Raw genomic sequence first — 17,508 nt, forward strand, 5'->3', positions numbered from 1 at the left:
CCCAGGTTCTGTCAAGTGTGGGCAAAGTGAAGTAACTCTGTGTGCAGTGTTCTTGTTTCCTGCAAATGGGCAAGTGCCCTCTCACCAATCCTGCGGTCAAGGATCAAAACGAACATCCTAGAAAAGGCAGGCTTTTCTGGTAACCCAACTGGTCACCTCACACTGGAATGCTTCATGCTGTCGGTGCAGGTGCACCTGGCTATGCACCTGGGATCCCCCTCTCAGACTGGATGCCCCCGACTGGCTGTGGATGGCTGAAAAGAAGCGGTGGACTGACCAGGGAGGCAGCACCTCTCCCCTAGGTCTAGTATCTTCTCCTGCCTCATGGTAACTAACTTCTTCTCAGCAGACAAGATGGTGTCCTTGATTCTTTCCTTGTCAGAGAATGCTGGGATATGTGGTCCTGTTCCCATACAAGGCTATGGGGCCATTTTTGGTGGGGACATGTCCCAAAATGCTTTGCCACTGCTGATGATTGACTCCCTCTCCCCTGCCAATGAGGATGCAGGGGAAGGAGCAAAACAAACAGTCAGTGTCTGTGAGGAGAGGGAGGGGGAGAAATCCCCTCTGGGGCTGACAGGCTCACTCTCCATCAGTGAGAGCCTCAGCCAGCTTGACATGGTCGTGGGAGATGTGGGCCTCTGTCAGCTTGGCACCCGCTACATGGATTGTAGTTTATTTTGCCATGCATTACCACAATGCAAAGGGGCAAATCTAGCCTAACATAAAGTCTTTTTAAAGTTTTTCAAACATATGATAAAGGAGATCAGCTTCATATAAACATTCTTAAATATGTGTGTTAATATTTTAAATACTTTTTTTAATTTGTAGTTTGGAATCATATATGTAAATAGTTGCAACCATAGTTATTCAAATAAAAAAACAGTGCAGTGCCACATATAAAAGATGTATAAATGTCCATGAGCACAGTCCAATATAGAAAGAAAACAACCTCCATGAAGTGGGTGCTTGATGTCAGACAAACAGTGTTAGAGATGAGACCAGCCCATCCACCACAGACAAATCAAGCCTCTCACCTCATACATTCGACCTAAAAAGGTCACTCAGCATTTTTCCATTTCCTGGAACACAGACCTCCATGTGTAAAAGAAAAAAAAGAGGATCTAGTGCTTTCCGTATTGACAGTTTATTGTAGAAAAGGATTGAAAATCACTTACATAAAAGGCACTTGAGCCAAGTGCAAACGTAATGGCATGTCATGTAAAATGGCATTCAAACCACAAAGATGGCCGCAGGTGACGTCACACATGACTCCTCCCCTCGTACACATTAAGACTGTGGGCGGGAAGTCCCGCCCACGGATGTAATGTGTACGGGGGAAGGAATCACGTGGATGGGCTGGGCTCACCTCTAAAACTGTCTGACATCAAGCACCCACTTCACGGAGGTTGTTTTCTTTCTATATTGGACTGTGCTCATGGACATTTATACATCTTTTATATGTAGCGCTGTACTGTTTTTTTGATTTGCTTATTATCAGAGTTTATTTGAGTTATCCTTGTAGTGTTCAGCTGCCTATTATCAATGTGTTTACAGCTTATGATCTGCGCTGAATTTTATTGTTATTTGTAACCATATTTAATCATTTGGTACAGATACTCAGCTCCCTGCTTTATAATGCTACACAGTGGGTATACTTTTACTGCGTGTTTTTACAGTCCAAAACTAAGGAGTGATTAACTGAAGGTGTAGACCATGTTTTTTATTTTCCTTGCACATGATTGGTTTTTCTTTGCAAAATAAATTTTCACTTTGCTTCACTGCATTCACTTCAAAAGTAAACATTCTCTACCTCTTTAGTAAACCAACCCAGATGTGTGGGTAACTGTGAGCCGTCCTTGGCAGGCTTGCTGCCCTAGACTACAGACTGTTGGCTTTGCAGAAATCCAGCCTTAAAAATAGGCCTGTTTTCACTTCTATGCTTGAAACTGAACACATTTTCAATGTGGCGCTTGTACATACATGTAGCACTGCAAAACATTTTTGATTATTTTCTCTAGTTATTATATGAACTTGATACTTCCATTCTTTATAGAAAAGCTTGAACATATACATAAACTTTGCTAGTCTGCTTTGTATCCAAGGACTTTTTTAGATGAATCTGAAATACTTTCTGGTCATTTTTTATTTTATTAGTAATTTTTAAAAGATTATAAATTATGTTTTCAAACTATTGTTTTGTATCAGTTTTTGTACTATATAAATTCTTTTGTAAATAAACATATAATTCATGTCAAAAGATTCCCAAAGAACGAAGGGTTAGCTAAAGTAACAATACAGCAAATGAGGCTTGCTTTGCAGCTTGATGTGTCTAACTAAACCTGCCCTCTGTGTCATCTCATAAGTGATTTTACTGCTAGGATGTCCCATTCAAAGTTTGTAGACAATGGGTTTCTTTTAGCATAGCTGAAGTAGCTGAATATGTGAAGTGGATACTAGCGTTCTGTTCCATTTCATATTTATCTATAAAAAAATGATTGTACTGTTTTAGTGCTGATGGTACTATATAAGGGCATATGTACAAAATCACCCTTTCTTTCCTATGACACCCATTCTGAGTTTAGGATTCACATTGTTAATTGGTTTTGGGCCTTATTTTTGCTGCCTGTGTACCTATATGCAATAGGATGATTTGCATGTTTTTTTTTTTTTGAATTAATACAGTGAATATAATTCTGTATTCCTTACCCTAAAAGCAAGCGGTGTAAAAGACAGGTTAATCACCTTTAAATAAGTCTTACTAAACTAAGGTGATAATGAGAGACATTTTCCTGATTAGCTCTAATAGTGTTGAAATGTTCTGTGCACCAATTATGACACCTACCATTAAATTTGGAAAGCAGTAATTAAAAGAACAATTTCCCTTTACATTACATCTTTATTAAATACGTTAAGTCATATGACCTTTCATGTAACATATATAACACAGTCCACCATCCACCTACATTTGGCTATTTGCAATAACGCAAAGCATGACACATTGTCTAGATAGGTGCAAAGAAAATGATTTATAACACATTGGCCAATGTAAAAGTTTTAACACAAGCAGTGATATCATTATAACACATCCGACCATAAAACTTTTCCAACTACTTTTTACCTAACACGAACAAATCTTTCTGAAAGTTCACCAATTCTGTATGCCATATAATTAGTGAGAAATTACTATTCTCTAATATCAGCATTCAAATAGAAGTCTATACACAGACTGATAAAAGTTTGATTTTACGAGGCAATTAATAACAGAGGAAACCGAGAGAGAAAATGAATAATTCCTGCTCTTTTAAGTTATTTGGGCAGCTAGTCAATCTAAGGACCAGAGAACTAGGCGAATGTCCTGGTTTTGGTTGGATCTTGAATGGAAGATCAAGGACTTCATCCTTATTTGGCCTAACTGTGCAGTATACACTCTGAGTTTTAGCTCAATTTCATCTAATAATCTTTACATATTTTTATTATTATTATCTGTCTTCATTCATGTAGTGAAGAATGAAGATGACACCCAAACTGTATCCTAACAATGAAAATAACAGTGTTTTTAGAGTGGAGCCTTGGCTGGACAAATTTACTTTGCTGCCTATTAAGGGTAGGTTAATTTCGACTCCTGCACTCAAAGTGTTACTAAGGGAATTAAAAAAAATATATTAAACATGTTATACTCACCTGCTATGTGCAATGGTTTAGCAAAGAACGGCCCCGAACCTCTTCTTCTGGGGTCCCAGCTGACAATCTTGGCTCCTTCTCTCCTTTGTGTGCCCCCATTGAAAGTTGCTTCCTATGAGGGCAAACAGTGTGTGCTCACTCCCTAGCAGTGTGTGTCTATGGAGCCATGCTCCATAGACACACACAGAGGGGTTTAGCCCCACCCTCGCTTTCTGCTCATTGCATTTGATTGACAGCAGTAGGAGCCCACGGCTCTTGCTGCTGCCCGAGTCCCTGTGTGAAGAGGAAGAGAGGAGAGAAGAGATGCATCTGTGAGCATCACTGGATCTTTTCTTCCCTTTCTAACCCCTTCACACAGGAGATAAACAGAAAGCTAAAAAAAAGTTGTTTTTTTTTTAATCTAAAAGTGGTATTAAAGTATTTTTTTGTTTAAAAATAACACACATGTCATACTTAACTGCTCTGTGTAATGGTTTTGCACTGAGCAGCCCCATCCTCCTCTTCTTGGGTTCCTCGCCAGTGCTCCTTGCTCCTCCCTCCTGCTGAGTGCCCCACAGCAAGCAGCTTGCTATGAGGGCACCTGAGCCCCTGGAGGACCAGGAACACCAGGAGGGAGAGTCCTGGACAGCTGAGGCTCTCATGCACAAAAAGGGGCTGGATCGAAATGGGGCTCAGGTAAGTATTAGGGGACCTTTAGGACCACTTTAATGCAGGGAATGCATTAAGTTAAAAAATGTTTTTACTTTAGAACCACTTTAAGAAAAAATGCATAAGTGAACTAATGCCAGACATCCTCCTTGATATCACATAATTGAAGTGAAAGGAAAATGAATGGTTTTCATTTTTTTTTTTACAAATAAATATCTGGAAAGTGTGGTGTGCATTTGTATTCAGCCCCCTTTACTCTGATACCCCTAACTAAAATCTAGTGGAACCAATTGCCTTCAGAAGTCATCTAATTAGTAAATAGAGTCCACTTGTGTATGATTTAATCTCAGTATAAATACAGCAGTCTGTGAAGCCCTCAGAGGTTTGTTAGAGAACCTTAGTGAATAAACAGAATTATGAAGGCCAAGGAACACACTAGACAGGTCAGGGATACAGTTTTGGAGAAGTTTAAAGCAGGGTTAGGTTATAAAAAAATATCCAAAGCTTTGAACATCTCACAGAGCACAGTTCAACTCCTCATCCAAAAATGGAAAGAGTATGACACAACTGCAAATCTACCAAGACATGGCTGTCCACCTAAACTTACAGGCCGGGCAAGGAGAGCATTTTTTAGAGAAGCAGCCAGGAGGTCCATTGTAACTCTGAAGGAGCTGAAGAGATCTACAGCTCAGGTGGGAGAATCTGTCCACAGGACAACTATTATGCCCCGTACACACGGTCGGATTTTCCGACAGAAAATGTGTGATAGGACCTTGTTGTCGGAAATTCCTACCGTGTGTAGGCTCCATCACACATTTTCCATCAGATTTTCTGACACACAAAGTTGGAGAGCAGGATATAAAATTTTCTGACAACAAAATCCGTTGTCGGAAATTCCGATCGTGTGTACACAAATCCGACGGACAAAGTGCCACGCATGCTCAGAATAAATAAAGAGATGAAAGCTATTGGCCACTGCCCCATTTATAGTCCCGACGTACATGTTTTACATGACCGCGTTCAGAATGATCGGATTTTCCGACAACTTTGTGTGACCGTGTGTACGCAAGACAAGTTTGAGCCAACATCCGTCGGAAAAAATCCTAGGATTTTGTTGTCGGAATGTCCGAACAAAGTCCGACCGTGTGTATGGGCATTAGTCGTGCACTCCACAAATCTGGCCTTTATGAAAGAGAGACAGGAAGAAAGCCATTGTTGAAAGAGAGCAATTATAAGTCCCAATTGCAGTTTGTGAGAAGCCATGTGGGGACACAGCAAACATGTGGAAGAAGGTGCTCTGGTCTGATGAGACCAAAATGTAACTTTTTGGCCTAAAAACAAAACACTAAGTGTGGCGGAAAACTAACACTGCACATCAGCCTGAACACACTGTCCCCACCGTGAAACATGGTGGTGGCAGCATCATGTTGTGAGGATGCTTTTCTTCAGCAGGGACAGGGAAGCTGTTCAGAGTTGATGGGAAGATGGATGGAGCCAAATACAGGACAATCTTAGAAGAAAACCGGTTAGATCCTGCAAACGACTTGAGACTGGGGTGGTGGTTCACCTTCCAGCAGGACAATGACCCTAAATATACAGCCAGAGCTACAATGGAAAGGTTTAGATCAAAGCATATTCATGTGTTAGAATTGCCCAGTCAAAGTCTAGACCTAAATACAATTCAGAATCTGTGGCAAGACTTGAAAATTGCTTTTCACAGACGCTCTCCATCCAATCTGACAGAGCTTGAGCTATTTTGCAAAGAAGAATGGCAAAAATGTCACTCTCTAAATGTGCAAAGCTGGTAGAGACATCCCCAAAAAGACTTGCAACTGTAATTGCAGTGAAAGTATTGACTCGGGGGGGCTGAATACAAATGCATGCCACACTTTTCACATATTTATTTGTAAAAAATGGAAATAATTTTCCTTCCACTTCACAATTATGTGCCACTATGTGTTGGTCTATCACATAAAATCCCAACAAAATACAGTAACGTTTTTGGTTGTAACATGACAAAAAAGTGCAAAATTTCAAGGGGTATGAATACTTTTTCAAGGCACTCTAGTATGCTGTATGTAGGATTTTAAATTGGATCATCTTGTCTCTGGCTGAAACTATAGGAAAAAAGGGAAAGTCCCAAATCTCCAACCAGTCATCATCATTCAGTCCAGGGATATCCACAGACCATTTCTGGTGAAGTGCAGATAACTCAGGACTGGCAGCCACTGATAAATAACCATATAGTTCAGAGGTGGGCTTTTCCAGACTCGGTACTCTGAGAATACCCTCCAGCACTGAGTATGAGAGAGAGATTGATTGACCCAAAAATTTACATCTGAAGGCATGTGAAACCTGGAGTTACCTAAAGTGATAATAAGCAGTTAAGGTAAATTTAGATCTGAGAATATGGAAAGGGGACAGATCAGAGTTTCTTGCAATATGCTTCAATGTTTTAACTTTTTATTTAGCCCACGCTTGTGAGTTGGGGATGGTATTATAGAGGGGTATAGAGGGGTATGGGGGACAGAGTGGTAGGGGGAAGAGACTCCAGAACTGTACCCATTTCCAGAGTTGGATGGTGGTATGCATGGAAGGAGTAAGAGGATGAGGGGACTTAGGAAGAGTGGGATTAAGCAAAAGAGTGGGATTAAGCCATAGAGGGGTATGGGGGGATAGAGTGGTAGGGTGAAGAGACTCCAGAGCTGTACCCACTTTTCAAGCCTGATTGGTGGTATGCATGGAAGGAGTAAGAGGATGAGGGGACTTAGGTCTTCTAAACACCAGGGGTTGTAGAGCTTCCAGGGATCTAACAATTACAGCCTCACACAACAGAGGAGTTGGTAAAATCAGGCTGTAACCACCTGTGAACCATCACAAGTTGTGTTGCTAGAAAGTACTTAAAACAGTCTGGCATGGCCAGGCCCCCCTCTGTCAACCGGCCTGGTAAGGGAAGTACATTTATACCTGGGTGGTTGGGATCCCCATATAAATTACAAAAATAGACATTCAAGTGTGACAAAGAAAGTACACAGGAGCCATTGTGGGAAATTTCTAATTAAATAATTTCTAGGGCAACTTTCAGTAGCACGCACATTGTAGCACATTATAGAATATCATTAAGTTGGATCTAAACCCTAACTGGATAATATTTAGTTTGCCAAAGCACTTTGTTCCATAACACATGGCTTTTTTTCCATAAAATACCATCTGAAGTTGCTCATTGTATAAGCACCAGGTATTATTTTAATTTAAGCTGCAGATGTAAGGAGATTAAAAACTATTTTCGAAAAAACATTAACAGAATAAAGCTTACATGAGATTCTAGTAATTAGGTTTAGATCTACTCTACTGTGCACTGAAAAGCATTCGAGACTTGTTTTGTTAATTTTTTTTCCTTTCCAGCCTGGATTCACACCTATGCAATTTTCCACCTGGTGGGTTTTGCATTGAAATTAATAAACGCACTTCAAAATGCATGTCAACACACGTCGGCACATGTTAATGTGTATTTTCATGCGTTTTATACATGTGTTCCATTGCATTTTATGTTGGATGTCAAAGCACATGGACATCAACATGCATTGATGCTCATCACGTTTGGTTCACATGCATTACAACACATCTTGACATGGAGTTTATTTGTTTCACACACCATACTGGAATCAACCATATGGTCAAGGGAGTGCTGGAATGACTTCCAGCTAGTCACAGTTTATATAATATGAATAAGACATGTCGTCAGAACACCGATAAGCTTGTTTGACAGTGTAATGCCCTGTACACACGGTCGGACATTGATCGGACATTCCGACAACAAAATCCATGGATTTTTTCCTACGGATGTTGGCTCAAACTTGTCTTGCATACACACGGTCACACAAAGTTGTCGGAAAATCCGATCATTCTGAACACGGTGACGTAAAACACGTACGTCGGGACTATAAACGGGGCAGTAGGCAATAGCTTTCGTCTCTTAATTTATAATGAGCATGCGTGGCACTTTGTGCGTCGGAATTGTCTACACACGATTGGAATTTCCGACAACGGATTTTGTTGTCGGAAAATTTTATAGCAAGCTCTTGATTTGATACTCAGTACTCAATTTTCTCTATAGCAAGCTCTCAAACTTTGTGTGTCGGAAATTCCCATGGAAAATGTGTGATGGAGCCTACACATGGTCGGAATTTCCGACAACAAGGTCCTATCACACATTTTCCATTGGAAAATCCTATCGTGTGTACAGGGCATTAAGGTTTTCTTTGGAACAAATATGACTGGCTTCAAAAAGCGTCCAGTCTCTACAGCGCATGTTTCTACAGTGATGTTGGGGAATCAAGTCCCAGGTTGAACACTGATCGCAGTGACAGTGTCTTCCTCCATCTTCAGCACACTTCATCCCCTGCTGGTGGCCAGGGCTGGTGGTTCTCTGGTTGCCCCTCGGACATTTCTGGCTCCTAAGTGATCTTTATGCCACGCCCTACACATGCGTACTTTTGTGAGTGCATTTCTATTTTTCAATAAAATGTTTATTTTTTTTAATGCTACACTATGGGGTTGTGCTGTTTTTTCTTTCGTTTTCTTCCAAAAGTTCTTATTTATTGCATGACCACATAGAATGGCAGTGTTTTGGGACCATACAGGAACCCTTGATCGGACATGTGATACATGCCTGTTGAAGGGTACCTGCACAGTCCCAAAAAGTTGTCTATGTGTTCATGCAACAAAGAAGAGCTTTGAACTTTGAAACAATCTTGCTGGTGTGCTGACAACAAATCTTACTGATGACTCACGTTGACGTGTGTCTTAGCACGATGCATTTGAAATGCATTTTGTTGTGTCTCTGTTGATATCAGTGGAAACACATCAAGCAAAAATGCAAAAATGTGACTCCTGTAGTTTCTACCCAGAAATGTCATACACCTCTATTGACTTCAATTGTTTTTAACTAGTGTCCTGTGGCTTACCTGCGGTAGAAGCATGCATTAAAATGCACAAAACACTAAAGTGTGAACAAACCCTAAGGGTGGCCATAAATGAGTCTGATAAACATAAACAGATTCAAGAAACAATTGTCCTGTGTAGGAGTTAATGCGATAATGAGCTCCTCTGAGCATTGGAAACGTTCTCATTGCATGCAGAGTTTGTCCAGCAGGTTGGAAGATGTGCGATGATTATTATTCCTTGTTCTCTGGAAGAAAGTGTCTATCACAGCATTTCTGCAACATCCTTTAAGTGGTTGTAAAGTCACAATGGTTTCTCTGTATATAACAGTTTCTATGAATGGAGGAGGGGATTGGGCAGAAAGGACGGGCATAGTCTGTGCTTTTGATAAGTGCCTGTCACAGGTCGGGCGCTGATATTAACCTCAGAAAATTACAGCTGTGGGGTATGGGGACAGGGCATGGGACTTTGGATTTCCACTATTACAGCTGGCACCAGTACAAAGGACACTCTGAATTCAATGTAACATCTCTTGTGCTGATTTTTTTATATTTCAGTGGAAAAGAGTTTTGACCACCCATTCAGCCTTAGCGTTAGTCCCATTAGACCTCCTATCAAACCTCTCTGAAATCAATCATGTATACAGTATGCGCAACAAAAATACTATATACTGTATATGATACAGCATACATAGCAGGAAAATCTATGTCTTGTCTTTCTCCTGTACGCCCAGCATTCTCATCCACTCTATGCACCCTCCTAAGCCAGCACCGGCCACACTATGCCCCCCTCTATTGTACACCCCCACTCCCTTCATCCCCTCATTGAGCTTCCCTACTCCATACACCCCCTGTTGTGTACCCTCAGTCCCTCCACCCCCTTTTTGTGCACCCTAACTCAATATAACACCTCCCTCCTAGGTTCACAGGTAGTTGGAGGATGCCTAGTGCACAGTATGCCGTTTGGCAGTTATCAAAGAGGAAAGGAAGAGGAAAGGAGATCAGAGTCATCCCCAACTGTACTGAGCAGCACACTACCACACACTCAGCAGGAGTGCGCCTCACTCCCCTCAACTCTCCCCACTCTAAAGCCCCATACACATGGGCTGAATGTCGGGAGACATCAGCCGGTTAAAAAAAATGCCTGACATTCAGCTTGTTTGTGCAACAAGCCAGCCGTTTGGCCAACTTCTGTTGGGCAAGAATGCTGGAAAACCAGCGGCTGACCAGCTCCCGTTCAGCACTCTCAGCCAATGGCAGAGAGCGCTGACCAGAGTGTTCTGGCGGGGGGGCTGTCCCCCTGTCAGAACACAACAGTTCAGCGGGGGGAGATTGCTGTCCTAACATTGGATGGTTAGTACAGTGGCTCCAACCAGAACTGACAGAAAAAAAACTATTATGCCGCGTACACACGACCGGTTTTCCCGTTGGAATAAACTCTGAAGGTTTTTCTGACGGAGTTCCAACGGAATTTCGCTGAAACTGTCTTGTGTACACGCGATCACACCAAAGTCCGATCGTTAAGAACGCAGTGACGTACAGCACGTATGACGGGACTAGAAAAAGGAAGTTCAATAGCCAGTAGCCAATAGCTTCTGTCTCGTACTTGCTTCAGAGCATGCGTCGTTTTTGGTCCGTCGGAACAGCATAAAGACGAGCAGTTTTCCCGATAGGGATTGGTTCCGTCGGAAATATTTAGAACATGTTCTCTTTCTAGGTCCATCAGAATTTTAGAAAAAAAAAAAAGTCCAATGAGGCATACACACGATTGGAATATACGATGAAAAGCTTACGTCTGACTTTTTCTGGCGGACATTCCGCTCTCGTGTATGCGGCATTAGTGTGTACAAGGATTAACTTAGAACTGCCCAGCTGGACCCACTCACACAGTCTAAGATGGAGAGAAAGGAGGGAGCAGGACACTGACAGCACCAGAACAGGAGTGCACACAGACCAATATTTCATCTCCTCTTCTCAACCTGAATCCTTACTATTTTTGCACCCCAAAAAATGTTGCACCTTGGCCAATCACCCCTGTTACCCCAGCTATGACACTGCACAGAGGTGACAATGTTTGTCAGCTAATTACAAAAAGTTAGGAGTTGAATGGATTTCCGGCAGTATAAATTAGTATTTTTCCATTATTGCATCATTTCTAAAGGGGTATAAAACATAGTGATATGTGCATATGCTGGAGAGCTGTAAAGAATGTTTTCTTTTATTTTGCCCATATATACATATTTTACATTTTACATATATTTTTATCACATATATGTTCTTAATTGGCAGTGATGGCCGTAGATTACACAGTGCAACTGACAAAATGTCTTTCCTTTTACCTTCTATCTTGTACTGTCTCATATCAATATCTGTGCCTCTGCTTTGCATTTATCATTTTGAGTCTATCAAGGCTCTGTCCTTGGCCCCCTCCTGTTTTCCATATACTCCTTAGGCAAACTAATCAACTCTTATGGTTTAAATCACCATCTATATGCTGATGATACATTAATGTATATTTCCACTCGCATCATATCTCCTTATTTTATTGCAAATTGCCTTAAATCCATCTCTTCCTGGATGTCTTCCAATTATCTCAAATTAAATCCAGCCAAATCTGAATTAATCATTTTCCCGCCATCTTTATAGCAGATTTTTCTATAGCATTTGACCACCCCCTAATTCACCATTCTTCTCCTTGTTTAATATCTTGTATTGCCTTATATTCTGGCATATTATCGGACATATTAAAAAATCTAATTAAATCCTGGCATGTCCAGCTGTAAAAAAAACATTGTTAAGCTCAAACTATTACTAAATCATTCACACCGCCAATATTCCATGCATAATTCTGTGCCTTCATTAATGCAATGCGCTTCTTATTGGCCTAATTTTTGCTTAACTTTTACATCTTCGGGTAATCGTATAACCTCTGCTTAGTCAATCATCTTACTAAAACACTTCACCTCTTTGCACCAATTTTAGATGCCCAAATACATTAGGTGGCGGGCCATCATTTCAGTCCTGCTCAAAGGCATAAAGGGGTCCTGGGGAAATGTTTCCTTTCATGAGCCTTCGTAAAACAAAATCTAACGAATAAACCCAACAAATAAAATTCAAAACACTAACAATAATTTACAAAGCCATCCATGACTCTGCCCCCAGCTACATCACTAACCTAGTGCCAAAATACCAACCAAGCCGCTCTCTTCGGTCCTCCCAAGACCTCCTGCTCTCTAGCTACCTTGTCCCCTCCTCCCATGCTCGCCTCCAGGATTTCTCCAGAGCTTCTCCCATCCTTTGGACCTCCCTACCCCAATCTGTCCGACTGTTCCCTAATCTATCCATTTTTAGACGATCCCTGAAAAACCTTCTCTTTAAAGAAGACTATCCTACTTCTAACTAACACTGTCTTACTTCCTCCATCAGCTCATCCCCCACAGCTTTTATCTTTTGTATCAATTGACCCTTCCTTTTTAGATTGTAAGCTCTAACGAGTAGGGCCCTCTGATTGCTCTTGTACCGAATTGTAATGTAACTGTAATGTCTGCCTTTATTTTGTTAAGCGCTGCGCAAACTGTTGGCGCTATATAAATCCTGTATAATAATAGTAATAATTATTATATATTAAACCAACTCCACCTTGTCAGCATTTCTATTGTTCTGGATTTTTGGAGGAAATAGCACATGTACTTACATCTGCTGAGTTAAATAAATATGTTTGCACATTTTAACTTGACCAAGGATATTTAAGATCACATTGATCTCAATAACTGAAAGAGAGACATTCAATTTAATCCTAACATTCTGATGCTCATGAGCATAATATTATTTTTATTTTCTTATTTTTTGTTATGTTGTTTAAGTGGAACTCCTGGCAAGTATCTTAACATCAGGATATCAGTTATATGCTCCATATTTGTATTTTTTTACTAGTATATACAACCAGCATCTTCTATGTACCTTTGTTAACCCCTCCAAACATCTGCTAAGTTAGAACTAAATATTTTTGTATCTTTTAACTTGACTAAGTTGTTTAGGTGGAACTCCTGGCAAGTATCCTAATATCAGGATATTAGTTATAAGCTCCGTATTTATCATTTGCTACTAGTCTACACTACCAGCATCCTCTATGTACCCTGGTTAACCCCTCCAAACTGATGGTAATGAGAATCACCCATCTGATAGGTAACTAAGGAAAACAAATCTAGCTAAAAGTATACTTTCATCGTTATTTCTTTGAATAAATGAATAAGTATATTAGCATTATTTTTCTGATATGTGCATGGAGTTCCACTTTAACATTTTATACCCCTTTACTTACTCATACTCAGACTTGGTGTGTCCAGGTGCTAATTGACAAGCCACGGGCTTGTGAATCAGCAGTGCCAATCTGATAGCCAAGACCCCTGCAACATTTTTTCATTCCACTGTAGTGCAACCAGACACGATCTACAAGAGAGTGGCGACTCTGCACTGAATTAAGGAGCAGTGTAGCATTGTTGACCCACCATTACAGGAAGCTGCAACACTTTTTTTATGGCAGGCATTAGTTCTACTTACGTACATCTGACCTTGTGGCTTCCTAGAGCCTTAGATGGCTGAGGTATTGACTTCCTTATAGTCTCAGAATACTTTCTGTATCACCTGCTCGCCCTAGAACCCAGCGTTTGACCTACAGCATTATGGGGGATAGTGGAATCATGGCTCACAGGGGTTGATGTACTAAAACCGGAGAGTGCAAAATCTGGTGCAGCTGTGCATAGTAGCCAATCAGCTTCTAACCTCAGCTTGTTCAATTAAGCATTGCCAAAAAATCCTGGAGCTGCATTTTGCACTCTCCCATTTTAGTAAATCAACCCCACAATTTTAACCCTGTTTCCCTCTATTTTATGTAATTGCATAAAACAGTGGCTATGTAGGGATAAACGTGTTGGAATTAGAAGATTCTAGAGGTGGTTGTTCCTTCATTACAGTGGTAATTTGTGGTGCGGACTGTGAAACTGGGCAGTATTAAATATTAAAAAGTATCACTTTAGGTAAATGTATGTCAGTTTCATTCTAGAACTATAGTAACAAGCAGCGTTTGTAACCAAGGACATGTATAAATATCCAGAATTATTTGTCTTGTGTATGTTAACCACTTAAGCCCCGGACCATTTGGCTGCCCAAAGACCAGAGCGCTTTTTGCGATTCGGCACTGCGTCGCTTTAACTGACAATTGCGCAGTCATGGCTCCCAGACAAAATTGACGTCCTTTTTTCCCCACAAATAGAGCTTTCTTTTGGTGGTATTTGATCACCTCTGCGGTTTTTATTTTTTGCGCTATAAATAAAAAAATAACGACAATTTTGAAAAAAATGCATTATTTTTTACTTTTTGCTATAATAAATATCTCCAAAAAATATATAGAAAAAAACATTTTTTTCCTCAGTTTAGGCCGATATGTATTCTTCTACATATTTTTGCTAAAAAAAACCCGCAATAAGCGCTTATCGATTGGTTTGCGCAAAAGTTATAGCGTCTAAAAAATAGGGGGTCGTTTTATGGCATTTTTATTAATAATTTTATTTTTTTACTAGTAATGGCGACGATCAGCGATTTTTATCATGACTGCGACATTATGGCGGACAGATCGGACACTTTTGGAGCGATTTTGGGACCATTCACATTTATACAGCGATCAGTGCAATTAAAAATTGATTGCTGTGTAAATGTGACTGGCAGTGAAGAGGTTAACCACTAGGTGGCATTGTAGGGGTTAAGTGTGTCCTAGGGAGTGATTCTATGTGTGACACGACACTGATCACCGCTCCCGATTACATTACTTGTTTACATTAGCATTTCCCCGTTCTTCCTCTCCGTGAGACGATCGCGGTTATCCCCGCGGACATTGAGTCCGCGGGACCCGCGATCACACTCACAGGGGTCGTGGCGGGCGCGTGCACACCCGCAAACTGCTTCTTAAAGGGAAACGTACAGGTACGTTAATCTGCCTGTACGTGCCCTTCTGCCGAAGTATATTGGCGTGAGCCGGTCAGCAAGCGGTTAAAGAAACTTCATATTAACTCCTGTGGCTTACAGTTTATTGGGGGCATTTTTTCGTTTTTTTATTGATTCTGGTTTTAACAAACAAGTATCACCCTGTAGCTTTCAATCATACTATATGATTGACATTTTTCTTGCATAATTTAGAAAATTGAAGCAGGCATGTGGTCTTCCTGGGTAATAAAACTTTTTTTCCTTTGCATTGTTTTTTTGTTACCGCCCTTATAGTGCTTTGTACAAGTTTAGGGTTCAATTATAAAAACGGGAACACTTGAAAAACAAGAGCTGCTGCCCATAGCAAGCAATAAGGTGTCAGCTTTCATTTTCTTTTCTGGAAAATCATAATTATTATTATAGGCAATGCCATTACCTTTCATTGCTTTCATTTTGGTCTTAAGAAAGCAAATACATCTCTGCTGTCCATGAATGTTCATTAAAATGAGCATGAACGGTTCTTTGCTTTGTTGAATATTTTTCTTCTTTAGGAAGCAGAATAGCATATTAATAAATGGCCTTCAATGTGTTCCTTTACTCAAGAACAATAACAGTACATAATGTACGAAATAGATGTTTTATACTATTCAGGATAGGTAATTCACTGTAACATCAAGGCAGCAATTCAGCTTTGCGATTGTCAGTGTTGTAGCCTGCTGTCCTTCCGTTGCCCTTGAATTGAATATAATTAAATAGAAGAATCAGTATGTGTAACATTTCAACAGGTAGCCAGTGGCTGTCATCTACTAGGCCAAAGGGCAAAAGAGAAAAGCAGCTTCAGATAGCGATTTAGAAAAGAGATGCAATAGGAGACACAAAATGAAGAGACAAATGCTACCAGCTACATGAGATTTCATGACATATTCTTTTGTACTTCTTTTAATCTCTTGCGTGCCGGAGGCTTTGAAAGTATGTCGTTTTGCAATTTTTTGTTGGCCCCTGGAGTTGTGGAATATGTTTGTGAGAGTTTATTTATATTCCATCAGATTATTGCATTGATCCCACAACCCTCCTTCTCTGAGATGCCCTATTTTAATTTTACTTATCGAAAGACATTGAATTATATCTTACAGCAGGCTCGGCCTTCCTCAACCCCGAAGGCGAATGTGGAGGAGAGATGGATAGTGACACTCAGCTGACTTTCTATACGGACCCTTCTCGGAGCCGAAGACGTAGTAGAGGTTCGTTTTCAAATTAGATTTTTTAATAGATGTTTTAAATGGTCAGTTCACCCATGATTGATATTTAGGTGTATAAATGTTAAAGGGCTTGCACTGGCTTCTTTGTTAGCTGACTTTAGTAATGTGTGACCATTGCCGTTGAACAGGGCACCACACTTTGGATTCTAGTAAGGCCATTTGACTTTGAGGCCCTGTATGTTCAAGTCTTTTCACTCCTCCTCATTAGTACTACATAAAAGCCTTCTCCTTGCCCTGGAGGCTTGAAAACATTTGGATAGGCAGTGTAACATCTTGTGAGCAAATCTCTCCCATCCTGTTGTTAAAGCTGAACTCCAAGGACAAGAACTTTAATTGAAATATATTTCTCCATAGAAAATTCCAATAAAGAGAAACATTGAAATATAAATCTATTCCTCAATGTCCACTTTTGATATAAATGCATTTTGTGTGCACCATATGCCTTTTCAAACTATGATCTTATCTTGTACAAGTAGTAATGACTTTAGCACTAGGCAGAAATCATAGCTATGAGAGGGACCCAGCAGGTCTACCCACCTCAGGCTGCCTGCAGAAAACTACAGAAGAACAGAGCAGCCATGACCGGTCTTTGTTATTGTTTATTACAATTACATTAATTATATTATTTAATTATTATTTAATACTTAATTATTTATTTAAATATATTATGTATACATGAGTATTGGTGTAGGGGATAAAGTGGGGGGTTTAGGAAAACATCCTTGGCACTGACTTCTCGAATGATAAAACAGTAGAGATGACTGATTGCTATTTTTCTCAAATGATGGTTGTGGATGTTGCTTGGTATCTATGAAAATGGAGGGGCAAAATCTCAGTCTCAGAAAACAAAAATACAAACTCATATATATTTCACACCAAGCACTTTTAGCGGTATGGGTACACAGCTTGTACTATCTGCATTAGCATTACCACTAGCCTCAAGAGCTTGCCTTGCAGACCATGCACAAGGTCAAGACATACGTGACAAGACATTA

The 17,508-nt window shown here is 40.3% G+C and overlaps 1 protein-coding gene across 1 annotated transcript in view; it reads left to right on the top strand.

Moving 5' to 3' along the window:
- The window catches only part of ASTN1 (astrotactin 1), an 843,969-nt gene that overhangs the window by 600,576 nt on the left and 225,885 nt on the right, over window positions 1-17,508 (top strand). Inside the window, exon 5 of the mRNA XM_073592047.1 lies at window positions 16,388-16,495. Within this exon, the coding sequence (XP_073448148.1) occupies window positions 16,388-16,495 (108 nt within the window). The remainder of the gene's footprint in view (window positions 1-16,387; window positions 16,496-17,508) is intronic.

This window comes from Aquarana catesbeiana, linkage group LG07 (genome assembly GCF_042186555.1).
Source record: "Aquarana catesbeiana isolate 2022-GZ linkage group LG07, ASM4218655v1, whole genome shotgun sequence".
Lineage (NCBI taxonomy): Eukaryota > Metazoa > Chordata > Amphibia > Anura > Ranidae > Aquarana > Aquarana catesbeiana.